Source organism: Protomyctophum parallelum (genome assembly GCF_964188405.1).
Source record: "Protomyctophum parallelum genome assembly, chromosome: 16".
NCBI classification, from domain to species: Eukaryota; Metazoa; Chordata; class Actinopteri; order Myctophiformes; family Myctophidae; genus Protomyctophum; species Protomyctophum parallelum.
Window position 1 is genome coordinate 30,180,987 of NC_139711.1, and position 19,708 is coordinate 30,200,694.

At 42.9% G+C, this 19,708-nt stretch overlaps 1 protein-coding gene across 1 annotated transcript in view; it reads left to right on the forward strand.

Annotated features, from left to right (window-relative positions):
* Nucleotides 1-19,283, forward strand: part of LOC310873891 (calcium uptake protein 3, mitochondrial-like) — a 32,574-nt gene extending 13,291 nt beyond the window's left edge. The window contains exons 5-14 of the mRNA XM_083786449.1: nt 711-758; nt 887-969; nt 1,199-1,279; nt 3,969-4,007; nt 9,186-9,277; nt 10,834-11,005; nt 12,372-12,480; nt 13,730-13,887; nt 15,331-15,409; nt 16,995-19,283. Of these exons, the coding sequence (XP_083642575.1) occupies nt 711-758; nt 887-969; nt 1,199-1,279; nt 3,969-4,007; nt 9,186-9,277; nt 10,834-11,005; nt 12,372-12,480; nt 13,730-13,887; nt 15,331-15,399 (851 nt within the window). The 3' untranslated portion in view covers nt 15,400-15,409; nt 16,995-19,283. The remainder of the gene's footprint in view (nt 1-710; nt 759-886; nt 970-1,198; nt 1,280-3,968; nt 4,008-9,185; nt 9,278-10,833; nt 11,006-12,371; nt 12,481-13,729; nt 13,888-15,330; nt 15,410-16,994) is intronic.
* The last annotated feature ends 425 nt before the right edge of the window (nt 19,284-19,708 follow it).

Sequence of the window (19,708 nt, forward strand, 5' to 3'; positions counted from 1 at the left end):
TACAGTTTAAGTATATATGCTTGATAATACATTTATAAATTTTTACTTGTAAAATAAATATTGTTTTCCCACTGTGGTATTATACTTTTACTTAAGGCTACCCAGAGCCATAGAGTAAGACAGAGTTAGTACGCAAACTCCGTTTACTTTATGGGGCCAGTCCAATGGCAGCTCTTCTACATAGACTTCTATTGCATGGGGATAACCGGAAGTGCACAGAATGCATTGGAGTCTATGGGCTCACGCGAGTACATGAACCACTTGACCGTGCTGTTTTCTGCCCCCTCAACATTGCAATTCTTCTATTAGATGGCTCTGAGGCTACCCTTTGTAACTTTCCTGTTGTACAGAGATTTCAAACCCGGGTCTTCTGCGCAAGTTCTGAAATTTCAACCACTGAGCTAATACAGTAGCCTGCCTGCTTGCTCAGAGCAGAAATCATAATTTGACCTTCAGCCTGTACCTTATTGTAGACCAGTCATGTCAAACTTTACCAGAAGCAGGATTGAATGTCTCAATAGAAGAGCAGAGAGACCAATTCAACCACCTCATTTGTATATGTTTTATTGTATTAGCATAGATTTGATTATAATCACACGCAAGTTATAGAGTGCAACTTTAAGTCCAAGGTCTGAGTACTTCCTCCTGCTCTGTCAGGTTGCATGGTTGTAAAACGACGCTTATTGACCTGATATCCATCTTGTCTTCAGGCATCGTCAGCTACACAGAGTACCTGTTCCTGCTGTGCATTCTTACAAGTCAGTAAGCTTCATGAATACATATAGGATGACTTGTTTTACGTTAATTTGTAAACCTATATTATGTATACTATATATTATGTTTTTCTTTTATGGAAAAGGATTAATGGATGTTGTTTTCTTCTCAGAGCCCCTGGCAGGTTTTAAGATCGCCTTTAACATGCTCGATAACGATGGGAACCAGATGGTGGACAAACGGGAGTTCTTTTTGGTAAGGAAGGTGTCTTCTTTTAACCATTTGAACCCAGCATCCATATTCTGGGTGGGAACATTAGCCAAAAATGCCAGATACCAGACTGGAAAAGTGGTCAAAGTACAGTTATTACTCAAGTCCAGTTTTCTATGAGTACAGGGGGTTTAAGGACATTGAAAATGGCCACTCTTTGCGGCATTTCCGCAGTCTTTTAAGACCCTTTTTTGTCTCATCTCCTTCTCCTCAGCTGGAGGACATTTTTCGGAAGAAGAGCGACAGAAAGGAAGCGGCCGTGGCGGAGGAGGATCCGGATACACCTGATGAGCAGGTGGGAGGAGGAGAGGCGGCTTTCTGGCAGGTTCTTTGCAGTCGTGGACTTTACCGCCATGACACGCAGTATTCCTGGAGGGAGAAGAGAGAGAGTGTGTGTGTGTGTGTGTGTGTGTGTGTCTGGACAGACCTGGTGCCTGAAGGGGGGGTACAGGGTCAAACATGCTCCAAGGCTTTCATCTGCGTTGGGGTTGTTCTTTACGGCAGCATGCAGGTGGATGTAAACAACAGGAGATGTGAACGGGGCGATAGGAGCGACCCCTTTGAGGTCTTATCACACACAACACAGCAGAGTCTTACTGTGTGGACCGGGGCCAAACAGCTGAGACCCGCATCAGCCATCATAACATCATTATGGGGCACTCCAGATCACCTCTGGATCCCAAACGGGACCCTTTTTCAGTTTTTTATTTTTATATTTTATTTTTGTCTATTTAGTTTCAAAATGAGGAAAACAAATTGCAGAAATTAGCAAAAGAAAAAGTCTTAAAGAATCTGAAAATGACACATTTTGGCCCTGGGTGGGCGTTTTGCAGAAAACAAAAAGTGGAAGAGCCAATCAGTGTCTGTCAATCGCAGGGCCCTGACAGGGCAGACGCTGATTGGATCTTACACTTTTAGGTTTCTGCAAAACACCCACCCAGCTCTTGGGGACAGACCGGTCTGCAGAAGACACATGACAATGTGAATTCATGTGACTGGGATGGTTAACAGGCACACAGATTTCCAGTTCCCCCCCCCCCCCCCTAAAATAGTGATTTGCTAAGCTTGTAGATATGATATTTTCACTATTATTGCAACAGGGCTTAAGTGATTAATTCATAATGTATGTTAGGGCCCGGGGGAGACACCAAAGTCATCTTTGGAGTCTTGAGCTGAAAGCTCTTTGAAACCCTTGATCTAGATGATTTGTTAGAAGAGAACAGAGCTGAGTTGATGAGCATGGAGACTCTGAGCCTATTTTTAAAGCTCAGGGGCAATCCGGGTGGGGCAGAGCAGTGATTCTCACAGTACATGTAATGGGGGGAAAACAAATTATTTCCGTCAGACAGTTCCATGTTCTTTTTAACCCCAGGCTTTATATTTTTTTGCTCGTCGGACGCATGCTTGGCGTCAACAAGCATGTTGAGCAACACTTCAACAGAGACTCTGCAAAAGATATGTACTAGCTTTGTCTCTTTGTACCTTAGAGTATATATGAATAGAGACGGCACCGGATTCCTCCTCCCATCCACTTGCATTAAGTTGCTCAAAAGCGCATGAGGCGATTTCACTCATTCATTCCTTCCGTGTAGGAACAGAGTGCATTCTGGGATGGATTTGCCCCAAACACATGAACGCGCTGCCGTTGACTATCATTGTGCCGTTTGTGCGCGTTCACGTATGAAACATTCGTTCACGTGTCATGGCCCCAATAACATGAACGTGCGCAATGATAGTCAACGGACCAGCGCTGGCTCGAGCTGCAATAACAAATTCGGCCACTATGTCCATTTCGCCTCAGGGTTTCCTCCGGGTGCCGTCTCTTTTCAAGCTCTATACTAAGCTTTGTACCTGTACCAGGTTTTGTGGGTGGGAAACCAGTCCTTCGAAGCACTAGGGACCCCTGCTGGTTGATCGGGACACCTGTTAAAGGTCCACTTCACCCCTTTTGCAACCAGAGCTTATTTTAACACCCCGAGCGGCAGGGACGGAGTTCTCCGTTCTTTCAATTAGTAACGCCCAGCGCTCAGGACATAGATTTATTGATATAAAAACGGATCACATCGCTCCACAGGCTGGGAGCGTCTGTTGCGCAACATTCAATGTCATTTCATGAAAATGTTCTCCCCCATTTTAGTGGGTCTGATTTAATAGTCCTTTATACCCCTGGGTGTTCTAGGTGTTAATGAGTCATGACGCCATGTTCATGACCAAAAACCTGTCATGAAAATGTGGTCTCACTTCCTGGACTACAAAGTCACACCTCCATGCAGCCTCTCCTCTACACAAGGAGGGGAAGTGCACTAAAGCATTGTATGAATTCAGCAATCCAGTCAAACCCTAGTAGTCACACACAGACTACATAATTTCTCTGGCCATAGGGTGCAAATTTCAAATTGTGTTACTGTTATCTACTACAATTACTATTAATATTGAGTGACTGCAGTTTCTTCTAGCGGTGAAATGTCCCTTTAAGCAGGGAGGGCATCAGGTGAAGATTTAAAAAAAATGAAAGGTAAATGGTGCATTTATATAGCGCTTTACATAGATTGTGCATTACATTCCATTCACCCATTCACACACCGATGGCGGAGAAAACCATGCAAGGCACCAACCTGCACATCGGGATTAATAATTTGGGGTTCAGTTTGTTGCTCAAGGACACTTCGACACTAACTCTGGGGGAGCCCGGGTTCGATAACTGGGAACCCATCCGGCTACTCTACTCCTGAGCCACCTCCACCCCAAGATGGCATGAATCGCCATAATATATTGATAATAAATTGGAGAGCAAATTAATTAAATAATGAATGAACAAATAAATAAAGAATCCAACAGAAAATACCATAAAAAGAGTAAATCTAAGCAAAACATGTGCATAATGAATTGATGTCTATTCTAAAACGCTTTGAGTAAGCACGTAGTGCATAGAAAAGCGCAAAAAAATGCAAGCATTATTATTATTATTCTCTGTCTCATTTCAGACTTTGCAGCTGTACGGACCATGTGGTGGCAGACCCGGCGTACGTATTCATCATGATCTTTCTGCAGCACCAGCTACAGTATGCTACTTTACTTTAGGGTTCTCAACCTTTTTTATTTCAAGGACCCCAGCTTTGATATGCATTAATCTACGGACCCCCCCTTTGATGCAGATCTGTTTTTAATTATGTCTGGGACCCCAATCTACACTGTAAAATCCTCAGTGTTCATTTCACTCTGAGCGTGCACTGTGGCTCATTTGTACACTGTGTGTGTGTGTGCGTGTGCGTGTGTGTGTGTGTTGTGTGCGTGCGTGTGTGGAGATTCCCAGCAGCAGTGCAGATGATTAATGTCCAGGTCTTCTGTCACAGTTGGGTTAGTCATCATGGGAACACACACACACACACACACACACACACACACACACACACACACACACACACACACACACACACACACCTTGAAAAGGCTCTTCACTGCAGAGTGACAGCACTGCACCCCCTCGGAGGCTCGGACCCCCATGTTTGATTTTTACAGTTTCTTCAAAAGTGGTATTTGGGCTCCGGTTACCTTTTGTAATGGATCTGACCATGAACACACACACACACACACACACACACACACACACACACACACACACACACGGGTCTACAAGCTAACAGGAAGAGCGCCCACGCTTTTCCAGACACCGTGTGAAGACCTTAGGGTTTAGGTGTGTCGTTTTGTTTTGTTTTGTTTGGATTTGCGCTGCATTACTCACGGCATCGTTCCAGCGAAGGTCCAGAAGTCACATCGCTTCAAATCCACAGAGCAGGCAGAACGTCTTTTTAAAACACCGCTTCTCAACATGGGGTCCGGGGACCACCAGCAGTCCAAATCGACCCTTATTAGGGTCTGTAAATGGGCCCTTACGGCCTGTAACTCAGAGTGTACACATATCTGTACACTTTAAATAAGCATTAGCACTGAGGATTTTTATAGTGTAGATCCCCCCCCCCCATCTGTCAGACCCCCAATCTACAGTATAAAATCTGAAGTGTTCATTTTTGCTCCACTTGCTCCCCGTAAGGGTCCCATTTGTGGGACCCCTGGCGGGGCCCCGGACCCCACGTTGAGAACCAGTGTGTTAGACTTGCGGTTGAACCCCCCCATCCCCTCCAAGTATTCTAATTACAAGCATATCAAGGATCTTTTCATGGGACTGGATGGGAATAACATTAAAGGATCGTCCGTAATTAGCAGTGGGATCAAGTCGTAAATCTCTTGTCTCTGGTGAAACGCGACGAAGCGCAACGTTTAGAGATGTTTTATCAGCTGTCTTAAGCTTTTAAACATTCCCCCTGCAGGCGTGGAAGATGGAAGAAAGAAATCCAATAGGATAAATAAATATTATGAAATGAGGCAAGGCTACATGTTACAGAAGACTCTGCTGTCTGTTACGGGGTGTTGTTTTGGGTTGTGAAACTCCCCCAAAAAACTCTTACTTAATTGAAAGTATTAATACCACAATGAATGTAGAAGTTTACCCATTTACAGATGTCAATAATGATAGTAGCCTACTAAACAATGTTAACGCTCAATGCTCCCAACTACTGTTGGTGCTGTGTGGAGCGTCAGTGGAATCTAGTAGTCAGCATCAGAAATGACAGGCTGATATAAATAGATCAGAATCAAAATAGTTTAGTTTATAATTGGAAGTGAGAAATCACAGCTTCCCCAAAACCGCATGCAAGTCACATTCCAAGTTTAAAATTTTTTACTAGTACTAGTAATTGAGTGCTTTTTCTTGACATTTCATTCCATATATTTTAGTTTTTTTACTTTCTACTTCTGCTCCACTACATTTTAGAGGCAAATACTGTACTTTTCACTCTACAAGATTTTTTAAACTAGTTATAAATTACTAAATTACTAAATACACATTATTAACCAATTAAGCCTTATTTTATACTTTGTCTATTATTAACCAATTAAGCCTTTGTCTAATCTAATCTAAATCTAATCTTTGGTACTTATTTTGTAAAAGTTGCAATACAGGACTTTTACTTGTATTCACAGAGTATACAAACAGAGTATATTCCTACATTGTGGTAACTTTTACTAAAAGTAGCACCACTGCATTCCAAGTGGTTTCTGTATCGTGCATGTCAATTACATGAACGTTTTCTGCTTTTAGCACATTAGAGCAGGCCCTACTATCATAATAATGAAAATAATAGCCATGATATAATTCTAAAGACCTCAGAGAGAGATATCATTACTTCGAGTTTTACTAGACAGTGGTGGAAGTACTCAACCAAATTCTCAAAAGTACAAATTACAGTACATAATGTGTTTTTATTTATCAATGTAGGCCTATTGCTGTATTGACATTTAAACATGTTAATACAAAAGTAAAATGAAATATAATAAATATATAAAATAGCAGCTGTACAGCTTAAAGGTTTTTTCTTTTTGTCCCAGGAGTCCCTTCCTATAAATGTAGTGGAGTCAAACTTGCAATATGAAATGTATTGGAGTGAAAGTCAATAAGCTCAATAAATATAAAATTCAAGTAGGCCTAAAGAACAAGTTACTCAAAAAAAGTAAATCTTAGTAAGTTAAAAAACAGCTGAAAAATAAACAATATTACATAAATATTAAATACATTTAGCATAATAAGTAAAGTAAAAACTTTATTACTGTCCTGCCTCAGAACACGCTTCTGCGTTGTAAATCTTTGTTGGGGAACAAAAAAAAAGAGAAGTAACACAAAACATCCTCTGAGGTTTCTGGCAAAGAGCCGGCCCGTTCACCGCTTACAAACAATGAACAAAAGAAAGACGTAATTCCAGAAAGAGTGTTTAAATCAAAGCCCCGAAACCCACGTGACCATCGAGAATGAAAGAAAGGTGCATGGTTACTTATTAACCTACATCAAGCGGTTTTCGATCCACATCGACCCTTACTAGGGTCTGTGAATGGGCTCTTACGGGGTTTGTAACTCAGAGAGTTTACAGATGGTTCTATCTGTACACTTTAAGTTAAATAAGCACTAAGGATTTCTATAGTGTAGACTGGGGTTCCGGTATAGTTTAGTTACGTGATTCTTCACGTTTTTAATTTCAGTCCAGTGGGGTCATCAGCAAAATGATTTAATATGCTGTATGCATCAGTTTGACCACTTTTAACACTATTTTATATGCTTCAGCCATTCAAAAACCTTTAAAAACTTGCAATAATTGTGGACATTTTTAACACAAAATCTTCTCTATGGGGTTCCCTGGCACAACACCATTTCACCCTGGGGCTCCATGGCCAAATGCATATCAATTTAGGGGGTTCATTGACGTGAAAACGTTTGAGAAGGAGTGACCTACATGTCAGCTCTCAGCTCGGTATCGGATGATGTTTGTTTGGGTGGATCCGGTTACAGATCCAAACTGGCATGGCTCCCCCGCTCCGCTCCGCTCTGCTCCCACCCAGGCTTCACGCCCTGGGTTCCAGGGACACACACACGCATGCAGCTGTCTGTCTTGGCCTGCGTTTCTCTTCCAAGAAAAGAGTGCATGCACCACTGCTAGAGCAGCCCCACTCCACTTCATGGTCCATGGACCTTCTAACGTTAGAAAGCCTCCTCAGATATGTGGGTGTCAATCCCTCTAGTGAGGAGAGAGGCCCTGTGTGTGTGTGTGTGTGTGTGTGTGTGTGTGTGTGTGTGTGTGTGTGTGTGTGTGTGTGTGTGTGTGTCTGATTGAATGGATGTCAAATGCTCAGGGCTTATTTAGATTCCGTCATACGAGAAAGGACTGAATTTGGTAAGCAGAAAACATATTGTGTTCGCTGAAAATCTGTAATTCTTTTGGGGGGTAAATGCAGCTCATTAGTCCGATGTGTGTTTTTCGTGATGTCGCCTTATGACACAAATATAAGGGGTGTGTGTGTGTGTGTGTGTGTGTGTGTGTGCGTGTGCGTGTGCGTGTGCGCACGCTCATGTTTCCGTTGTTTGCTCTTTTAGGGCGTGTGCTTCTATCTATGTGATTCTGTCACTAATCCAGACAGCGTTTTTGCCAGATGTGTGTGTGTGTGTGTGTGTGTGATCTAACAGCTGTGTGCTCCCACTGACGCGGCTGCAGGTCCTTCCAGACGCCAGTGAGCAGCCAGGGGCGGAGCCCCATGCCGCCAGGGGGCGGGGCATGTGGGACACGCTGAGGCGTGGCGCCAGTCAAGTCGTGTTCTCTGATCTCTCCGAGGTAGTAGCGGCGTCACCTTTGATGGCCTCATTTACACCCTGTCCTTATGACGGTGTCACTCGCCCAAAATAGCCAATCTACAACTACGTTGGGAGCGTGTAGATGGGCTATTTTTAGTTTGGAGATCTTCTTGATCTTTTTAAAGTTTTATTTATTGATTTTTTAATGCCTGATTGAATACTGTACTTCATCATATGACAGTGTCCCGTAAAATGAACAAGAATAGCTATTCTACAAGATCACTTCGTCTTTAAAAGTCAAAGTCTTAAAATATTTCAACATTTTTTAATGACTTTCACCTATAATTACATGCCTATCCATTGGAGGAGAGTTCTTTTTTTTTTCATTTTCTGAAAAGTAAGTGCATGATGAATTCTGAACAAATGGGGGGGAAACTTTTCCACTCCAACCAGTAAAAAAGGTTAACCATTAACTGTGAGTCCTTGTCTAATGGCTGCAACTGGCGGTGGCTTTAAACTAACATGGCGAAATTAACGAATGTCAACTGTAATAATATGTTTTAAGCGGTTCTCAAAGTGGGGTCTGGGGACCCCCAGGGGTCCTTGAGGGGAGTTCCAGGGGTCCCTAGTAAAATGAGTTAACATAGCATCAAAATCAGTTTAATCGCTTTAACCCTATACATGATATTTTCAAAAGAAATCTTGCACAATGCGTTCTGGCACAAATATTGGAGGGCCTGTGGCCAAATAATACATTAATTGGGGGGTCCTTGACAGGGAAAAGTTTGAGAACCACTGGTTTTAAGTGCTCTTGCCTTGTTGTGCTGCATAATAGAGTCGTAAACACAAAAATACATCCCGCCTGCCAAGACCATAATTTATCTACAGTATACATAACATAGATGTAAGTTCAGTTCAGGGTACTATATTTTTTATACCTTGTTGTTTTAATGAACTTGTATTGTACATAATTTGTTTTGGTAGGATTATAGATTTGATTGAACACTCTGGACCTTTATCTGTACAGCATGTGGACGAAAACAAAACGGACACCACCTTACTGGTGCATTTCTTCGGGAGGAAAGGCAAGGCAGAGCTGAACTTTGAAGATTTTTACACGTGAGTGGAAGTAAAGACACTGTGTACGGTTTTAAATGATTTCTTTTATATTTACTATGTCGGGTGGAACCCTCATATATCCAAAACCGTAGTATCCAAATCCAAAAGTAGCAGAAGTGCAAGCTCAAGACACGTTGCTTCCCCCCATGTTGCAAAGCTTGCAGATCTGGTAGTTTTTCTGTGATACTGTAGTATGGAGGTATGATGAAATAGGGCATTAATTTACGAAAAAACACCAAAAGGTTAGAATATGGAGCTGAGAGGTTTCTGCCCGACAGCGACCATGTAATCTTTCACAGGTATATTTTTCACAATAAGCATGCATTTTTATTTTTTATTTAATTTGTTTCAGACACGTGTGTCCACCAATGACTTTGGTACTGGTACTTTGGTACCGGAAACTATTTTTATATCTTCAGCACTAGAAACCGGCAACATTCCTTTTTGAGGGCTACTTCTGTGGTTTTGTTTCCTACTGAATTCAGAAAAGAATGGAACCGTTTTTGGTGTTGCCCAAAAAAAGACTGCAATTATGATGCAATGCAATTCTGAATTATGGAGTTATATTTTGGGGTATATTACCTCATAAGTAACCTTTTGATGACACTCTCAGTCTTGAGGTGTGTATGCTTGCAATTTAGATTATTCTTCAATTATCAATTAAATTAAGCCCTGTTCTATACTTCAGCTTTTTGAAAATGGCCATCTCCGGCCGATAGGTGAGAACAGGTTTTCCGATCGACGTGCCAATGGGGGGATCATTGAAAACAAAGGCGGCTTGCATGCTGTGGTTTGCTAATAACAGAAATGTACATGCACACGGGCTGCCCAAAGTAGGCTATCTTTTGTTGTTTTTTCGCCACCTCTCTTCGAAGTTAGACTGGCAAGCTCTAAACTGTCTGGGCATCTGGACCATACGCCGTGATCACACACACACTCATACACACACACACACACACACACACACACACACACACACAGGCGCGCATTCGAAGTGAGTGCACCAACGCTTTCTATCAAGCCGCAAGATTCCTGTCCCCTCTCTTAAAAGTTTCCTCCCATAAACTTCACTTGAAAATTACGTTTAAGAAACTTTAATAATGATGTTGCTTCAATGCTTCAGTGCCAGGCACAGCGCGTGTCACTAACTCCATGCAGAGAGATAGGTCAAGCCCACAACACGTCGCTGATGCAACGCGATGTAGGCTTGTAGATCAGCTCTGTTCCCTGCGCGTCTATTAAGGGAAGAAAATAAATTAATATCGTGTGACTGCGTGTATGTGGGACCCGTGCAAGGGTAATGGGTACCCGGTACCCAGGCACGTTCAGTTCGGTACATACTTGGTCCCCACGGGACCCACCCCTAGACATGTTGTGAGCTTGTCCCATTTAAAAGTGAAACGGGACATTCTGCATAATGAGTAGTCTTGCATTGGCACCTCAAGTACATTTTGATACCAATACTTTTGCACTTTTACGTAACGTAAGTAACGTTTTGAATACAGGACATTTCCAGAGAATTTTCTACCTTGTGGTATTGGTCCTCTCCTCTGCAGGTTCATGGACAACCTTCAGACCGAGGTTCTGGAGGTGGAGTTCCTGTCCTACTCCAAAGGCCTGCCCGTCATCAGCGAGGAGGACTTCGCTCAGATCCTGCTGCGCTACACCACCGTGGACAGTGTGGACTCCCACCTGGAGAACCTGAGAAACACCATGAAGAATGAGCAGGTAAGAGAACCTCGAACCCAGTGGTTCTCAAACTTTTTAATGTCAAGGACCCCCAAATTGACATTTATTAGCCTTAGCATTTGAAAAATATATGCCAAGGTCCCCCATAACTTCCATAAGGTCCCCCAAATGGACCAATGGGTCCTCTGTCAAGGACCCCTGGGGACCCCACTTTGAGAACCAATGCTCTAACCCATTAAGACCTGAGGCCCATTCTAAAAATGTCTTCTACTATAAATCCTAACAGTTTCTTAAAAAACAAACAACAAAAAGTATGTTGCTACTGTACGTGGTTCTCAAACCTTTCAGATCAAGGACCCGATTATTTGGCCGCCGACCCCCAGAAGCAAAGATTTGAGTTTCAAGATTTAAAATAAATGTCAGATCTACAAGATCATTGCGTGGCACGAAGTGACGTGCTATGAGCTTGTATATCTGCTATTATATCTGCTATTTTCTGTTACTGTCGTGTTTACTGTTTTCATGATACCAAGGAAGTAACTTCACATTGTATGGATTGCAGAAAACCTAACCCACACATTCACGGTAGAGAAAAGCATGCATGCAATGCACCCACCTGCTCACTGGGTGTAGTTGGGGCATTCAGTGTCTTGCTCAAGGGTACTTTGACACAGCCACGACACAGCCAGGGGGAACCTAGAAGCTTCGGTCTCCAAGCTCTACCCTCCTGAGCCACTAGCGCCCAGAGTACTACACCAATGCTTCCCCAATACCCCCTCTGGCTGTTTGACACTCCCTTGGAGAGGGTCTGAATTAGCTGCTGAGTGAAACTTTAAATTTGTTTTCTTCTGTGTGCGAAGTGCCGACCCGCTCCTCAGTCGCGCTGAGGAGCCTGTTGCTAGATCTCCATTGACGATCAAGTGGGTCTCATCGTTGGGCTGAGAGATATTTTATGGCCCTCGCCTTGTTAAAACAGCAAAGAGTCACACGTTCACTCATTGCCTCATTTGTTAAGAAGCTGTCTGTATGCGTGTGTGTGTGCGTGCGTGTGTGTGTTTGTGTGTGTGTGTGTGTGTGTGTGTGTGCTCACACCTTGGCCCAGCTCGGCGCGGGGGCCCCCAGGGGCCGACAGGAGAAGCTAGTAGCGGCGGCACGGTTGACTGGAGATCAATGGCAGCAGTGTTGCTACTGAGATGTTTGAGCGTTCATCTGGTTTTGTTTTTGTTTATTTAAGTGTCAGGTTAATCTGCTTTAGAAAATTCTGCAAACGACCTGACCTCTCACTAAAAGATACAATACATGCCCCCCCCCCCCCCCAGCACGCAGGCACGCATGCACGCACACACGCACATGCTTTTCTCTGCTACTTGTAGGTACATTTCTCCCATGTTTGTGCCCATTGCAGGGAATCACCTTTGAAGAGTTTAGGACCTTTTTCCAGTTTCTGAACAACTTGGAGGACTTCACCATCGCCATGCAGATGTACAACTTCGCCAACCGTTCTGTTGGTCAAGGTGAGTCAGATCGCCTGAGTTCATCCGGTCATCTGGAGTCTGGTGCCGCTACATGTTTTGTGTGGGACTCTTAACTTATGGCTGCACTCTCATTCTCCGTTTGTCCATCCAAGGAATTTGGTCCCAAACAAGATATCTGAACATCTAATGGAGCGGTTCCAAACCTTTCTGCATGAAAATCTCAAATTTGTTTGTGGCCCACCCATCTGACCACTTGGACATGGCAGCCTTCAGTCAAAACAGTTCAGTTTATTTTTCTTTTTTTCCCCACCCCCCATACCCCACCCCCCTCCCCCCGTCCAGAGACAGCAAACAGATGCAAGGATAGAGTATATATATGCACAAAATGTATATAGAGAATAGGATAGCACACACATACACAGAAGACAAAAAAAATAAATATATATATATATATAATATATATATAATAATTTTACTCTTGACAGTGTAAAATGACACCAACTGTCCATCATTTAGCTGGGGACCACCTGGAAGCCCATCAAAGACCACTGGTGGTTCCCGGGCCACTGGTTGAGAACCACTGTACTAGAGGTTCGGGCTGCTATGCAGAGCTCACTGCTACCGATCCATCAATATGTCTGAGTCTGTCAGAGTATTAGCCATTAGCCAATTGTAATATATGATTGTATGCTTGGGTCTCTAGGGGGCACTAACAGGGCAGATTGGTCTGGTTTTCAGGCTTGTGTCCACCAAAACTCAAGGTTGAAAACATTTCAACTCTCAGAGTCCGGATAAAAAACTCCAGACGTGAACGCACAGAGCAGAACAGACACACTCAGCGTTTCGTAATGGTGCTGTTTCCAGCACAGCGTAAATACGTAGTGCTCCCATTGAAATAATTCAAAACCTACTCAGGGGAAAAAAGGCTTGAACCCACCCCCCCAAAAAGTGTCACGCACACACGCTCTTTATTGCGTGGCCACAGCGGACGTCTGGTCAATGAATTTCAATGAGAAAATGTTCGCGGACAAACTTCGTTCCTGCATTGAGTGGAGAAAAAGTATTCACGTGCGCGAGTGGAGCGTCCATGCGCGGCTGGCCAGTGAGAACGGCTGCATTCATTAACATGGAACAGGAAACAGGAAAGTCGCCGTCTGTGCGATTTATGCTCTTGCGCCCGGTGGGTTCAAGTGCTAGTCTCTTTTCTTCCATTGTAGATGAGGTCACAGCTCACCAAAAAGCTTTGGGTAAACGTGCTTGTTTCTTCCTCTTCTTCTCCTGGTCTTAGACGAGTTCACGCGGGCGGTGTACGTGGCCACAGGCCTCCGGCTGACCCGTCACGTAGTCAACACCGTGTTCAAGATCTTCGACGAGGATCATGACGGTCAGCTGGGCCATAAGGAGTTTATCGGCATCATGAAGGACCGGCTGCACCGCTCCGAGAGGGTGAGAGGCCTCTCCCGGGCCGCGCCGGGGACATTTAAATGTTCTTTATCTCATGTTTACAACGGTACGCAGGTGATATGGACACCTTAGACTAAGGTGTTCATATCTGCCTCGTCACCAAGGCTTAGACAGACTAGAGCATTGGTTCTCAAACTTAATTTCAAGGTCTCACCTTAACTCTGACAGTATACAAATGGAAGGGTCAGTTCAGTGTGCAGAGAGTTCCAGTGGTTTTCAACCCTTTTCATGTCCATTATTTATTCTTCATTTACACCACAGACCACCACTTGATGACATTTAGCCTCTCAGACCCAAAACTTGGCTTAGAATATTTTGTTGTTGTTGAAGAACATGTTGTCCACAGTTCCATGCTGTATTGATATCGTACCATCCATACGAAGTATAACAGTCAAAATACCAATTATTCTACGTTCTCTAATTGTGTAGACAATAATTTAACTCTTGAGAGCATGAAATTAAACTAAATGGTTTCATTTCACGCTATCAAGCGTTAAAGATCTATAAGGGTCCATTTGGTTACCAACTCTCCATCATTTGAGTTTAATTGGGGACCACCTGGAACCCCCTCAAGGACCACTGGTGGTCCCCGGAAAACCACTGCCTTAATCTATTTGGAAAACCACTGCCGTAATCTATTTGGAAAACCACTGCCGTAATCTATTTGGAAAACCACTGCCGTAATCTATTTGGAAAACCACTGCCGTAATCTATTTGGAAAACCACTGCCGTAATCTATTTGGAAAACCACTGCCGTAATCTATTTGGAAAACCACTGGACTCTAGAACATTGGCTCCCAAACCTTTTCAGCTGAGACCCAAAAGATAAATCTGGTGACTCCCGTGGGACCCAAACCTACAGTACATTTGTGAGGGGCACTAGCCTCTCCTATGCCCAGCTTTGTGTGTTTGTGTGTACCACATAGTGATGATTTGATTGGCTGAGCACGGAATGTGATGTATGATGATAAGAGCTCCCCTCACTTCACACGAGTGTGATTTAACTATTAGTATATCTATAATATTACTAGTGGAGTAAAACTCACAATACTGAGATGTAGTGGAGTAGAAGTATAAAGCATCAAGAAATGGAAATACTCAAGTAAAGAAAAAGGTAACTTGAAATTGTACTTAAGCACAGTACATAAGTAAAGTACTCAGTTACCCTGTGTGCCATGTGTGCCATGTTTCTGTTTACTGACATGACTGCTGTAGCTGTGATATTTGTGAACTTATACCGCCATCTTGTGGGTCTACGGTAGAACAACAGCCTTAGTTTCATGGACTCTCCCTCTGCCTCCTTACAGTATGTTTTTCTGTCTCTCTCTGGTTCTCTCTCCCTTTTACACACACACACACACACACACACACACACACACACACACACACACACACACACACACACACACACACACACTTTCACAGGGCCTCAAAATGGATGAGAAGTTCACGTCTTTCAAGTCTTGTATGAAGAAGCAGCTTGCAGGCAAATAGATGCGAATGGGTACGTTGCTTTGTATGGAACACAAATCTAGACAGACCACCCTACAGTAACACAGATACTTAATACACACATACAGCATAGGGTTGTTGTCAAGGCATATAAGCCTCATAAGAATCTCTTAAATTTTTGTTTTTTAGTTTTTAGTTTTTTAGGAATATTTTAAAATAATGTGGATTCAATGTAGTTATTATTTAGTCACAAGCTCTTTAATAGTACTTTTCATTGGTATAAAATCCAGACTTATATTTGCAAAAATGGCAACAAACAAAACAGCCAATCTATAAGCTATTTTGCCTGTGGAGGTGCAGGACTGTAAAGGTACAGATACAAATAATCATAACTTGCTTGAATTCTCAAATGATTTTCAAGCAGTGTGGTTTGTTACAACAATTATACTTTAGTACCCTGACCGTTACAAATGATAAAACTGCAAAAATAGAAATTAATAATAATAATAATAATAATAAAAAGAGAATTCTGTGTCAGCTTGCAGTAAGTCAGCTCAGTGGCTGTCCCTGCAACATCCCTGCAACATACTAGCATCATGCCACCTCATGATACAGCAACAACAGATAGGGTCCTACCCTATGGGCCACATGGCTCTGCAAGGCTTACTATGACTACTACTTACAGTATGTAAGACTTGGGCGTATTCCTTGTAGTGGAGTTATAGCATGCTGCAATTCATAATGGTGACGTCTTTGACAAGTAGCCCCAGTGGCCAATGCAGTATGTCTACACACTATGTTACAGACTGTGTGTGTAGGATTGTTAGATTGTGGAAGAGTTGTCTAATAGTTGAGAGAGTCTACAGGCGCAGTGTGACAGCGCTGTGACGATGACACACCCTGTGCTGCTTCCTCCACAGCATTGAGTTACACTGTAATATTAACGGCCTATCAGGTGCCACCAGACACCAGCGTCAGTCTGCGTACAGTTGATAAGAGCAGTGGAGCAGTGAGAAATGCTGAAAATGCCTTTCTGTTCCAGGAGCAGAATGTGTTTAATCTCTGTGGTGGGTTTTACACACAGTGTGCCTTACTTTACTTTCCATCGACTTAATAGAACACACATGCATATAATCAATAGCCTCAGTGTAGCCTTCAGTTAGACTTAACGTGAGGAGCCAAAGCAGGCCCGGCGACACGGGGGTGCCAGCCCAGAGGGCACCTGTCCCCTCAGTTTAAGTTTTATGTACTGTAGATATTTCTTTACTATATAAAATGATGTGCGCCCTCACCATTTTCAACTGCCCCCCTCAGTTCCTGGTGTCTTATACGGTTGCTATCAGGCAGACACCTTACCTACATTTTTTCATCTTTGTCGAATATATCAGGCCTACAAGATCACAACATGTGAGCTAGTAGATCAGCAATTTCTTTTCGCTTTTTAATGTTTGGAGAATGTTCGCCTGTAATGACATGCCCAAAATAGGGAGGCCGTCAGGTTGAAGTGTGTCTGTGAGTTTTATAAATATTGAACCAATGACTACTAGAGCTTGTGACAAAATACTAACTGCGTGCGTATACCTTATATTCCAAAAATATATAATAACCTATTGTTGTTATGTGTGTGTCATCACCAGGTGGATGAGTGAGTGCAGCCCTTATGTTCTCGCTACACAACTGTAAAAACGCTCCATCACCATGAAGAGGAACTAACAGGATTATTATATTATATATTTGGGGTGTCACCAGGAGGCCAGCAGCCACACGCTGCCACGGCAGTCTGTTGCAGTGCACACGCAACAACGCCTCCTGTTCTCCTCCCACATGTCTCGCACGTCTTAAAGGAGAAATTATGTAAAACAGGTTGTTAGTTTAAAATCAGCGACTCCCAACATTTTCTGGATCACTATGGAGTGTGGACCACCCATTTGACTGACATGGCCGGCAGCAGTTTTTTTAATATTCATGTTATATTAAGATTATCATTCAAATCTTGCTGTTTTGCCTGTCTTTTTAATGGCCCCAGCCCACAGTTTGGGAGTCGCAGAGTTAAACTAATGAAATACAAGCTACTGTAAAAGATGCTTGAATTGTATCAGATTTACCTTTAATTATCAATCCAATCTGATTGATTGGCAATCCTTGTTGAGCTTTGCACTAGTCTAGTCTAGCAGTTTGACTATCGGACGTCTCCTTGTCCAAAGACAAACTCTTTATTTATTTGTTTGCATAGATAGAATAGCCTATATTTCAGAAGCAATGAATGAAATAATATCATTATTGTATTTGTTTACAAATGTACTGTTGCAGGGTGTTAATCACTGACTGTCTTTAACCAGTAATTAACCAAATGAACCCTAGCGTCCCTATTCTGGAAAACTGTAGCAAGTAGATCGGCTATTTTCAGCAAAGAGATTTTGTGTAGAGGGAAATAATTAGGGGGTCTATTATAGAGCCCTGGTGTAGTCCGGTCAACTAAATATGTAGGACACGGTTTTAAGTGGTCATTTTTATGCTCTGTTGTACAACGGAGTATCAATCAGGTCTTTATCCATTGACGTAAACAGGCTGGGCGCTGCGCTCTCTCTCTCTCTCTCTCTCTCTCTCTCTTGGTGCGTGTGCGTGCACTCAGTATGATGTGTAATCTCTGTACAGTGTTTATTGGGTGTGTATTGTTGTGTGTAATCTCTGTGCAGTGAGCACATTGCTAACATACTTTGTCCTCCTCCTCATGCAGATCAGCTTACAAGAATCCCCCCTCTCCTTCATCTCTCTCTTGCTCTCTCCTTTCCCCTTCTCTCTCTGTCTCTCCCTCTCTCTCTCTCTCTCTCATTCTCTGTCTCTCCTTCCTCTCAGCCCCCGTCTCTCCCTCCTTCCTCCCATCTCTCTTTGTCTCTGTCTCTGATTCTCTGTCTTTCTGTCTTCCTCTCCTCTCCTCTCCTCTCCTCTCCTCTCCTCTCCTCTCCTCTCGAGTATACTCTCAACTCTTATAACTACAGGCAGCTAAACTGTGTATATTATTATATTTGGGAATGCTTTCAACTAAGAAAATAATACAAAAATACCATAAATGAAAATGCCACCCCCAAGGCTGCAAGGCATTGAAGTTAAATACATTTGATGCTTTTGTGTGACGCTGTAGTATGGTCAAGTATGGCGTTAATTTACGAAAGAACACAAACGGTTAAAATATGGAGTTAAGAGATTTCTTGCCACGATATAAACATTATGTCAGTTGTTTTACTGTAAAGCTCTCAGCAGTGTGTTCAGACTGGCTCAGCAGTCAGTAGGCCGCTTGAACATCATTCATCGAACATTTATCTCATTCGTGTGTGTGTGTGTGTGTGTGTGTGTGTGTGTGTGTGTGTGTGTGTGTGTGTGTGTGTGTGTGTGTGTGTGTGTGTGTGTGTGTGTGTGTGTGTGTGTGTGTGTGTGTGTGTGTGTGTGTGTGTGTGTGTGTGTGTGTGTGTGTGTGTGTGTGTGTGTGTGTGTGTGTGTATATATATATATATATATATATATATATATATATATATATATATATATCCTGATTAAGTCCATGTTCTCTGCATGTAGAGGATAGGCTTACCTATGAGCATTTGACCACGTATGAACCCTGGTGTCCCTATTCTGAGGGCGAACATCTAGCAGTCTGACATGTGGCAGATTTGCAAGCTCATGACACACGACTCGTGACACAATCAGCTGTTTTGGGGCAAAGTGATTTGATGTAATAGGGACACTTTGAGTTGACGTAGCACAGAGCCCTGGGGGACAACACCTAACTACGTTTGTACTATAGGGTTCAAGTGGTGAATTAATTTGGACAGCTGAAACTCATCCATAAAACTTATTAATTTAATACCAACAGGCCTTGACTGTTACATGTGTATCTGATGAATAAATTAACTTGAAGTGATGAAGAATGTTTATTCCTCTCTTTATTCAACTGTCTCCCTCACTAACACACGCATGCATGCGCAGACACACACACACACACACACACACACACACACAAAATCAGGTTCACTGCAATTAAGCTCTGCAAACTAGTGCTAACTAGAAAAAGTGCCCTTCTGGGCACAGGTCTCCACCAGGATAGGAATGTAGGACATTGCAGCTTGCCTTCATCTGGTGGTTGGATAAAAGGGCAACAAAAGTAAACTAGGGAGTTGGCATACAAAGTTATCCACAGATCCGTGCAGTTAGAGGTAAAAACACTTTTCGGCCAGTTATAGCGCCACCTTGAGGCTGAGTTGAAATTGTTCATGTGGCATTTCTTCCTCGGCCTAGTGGGAATGTGCGTGCAGAATTTCACGGAAATCACGCGATGTGTTCATGATTTGCAGCA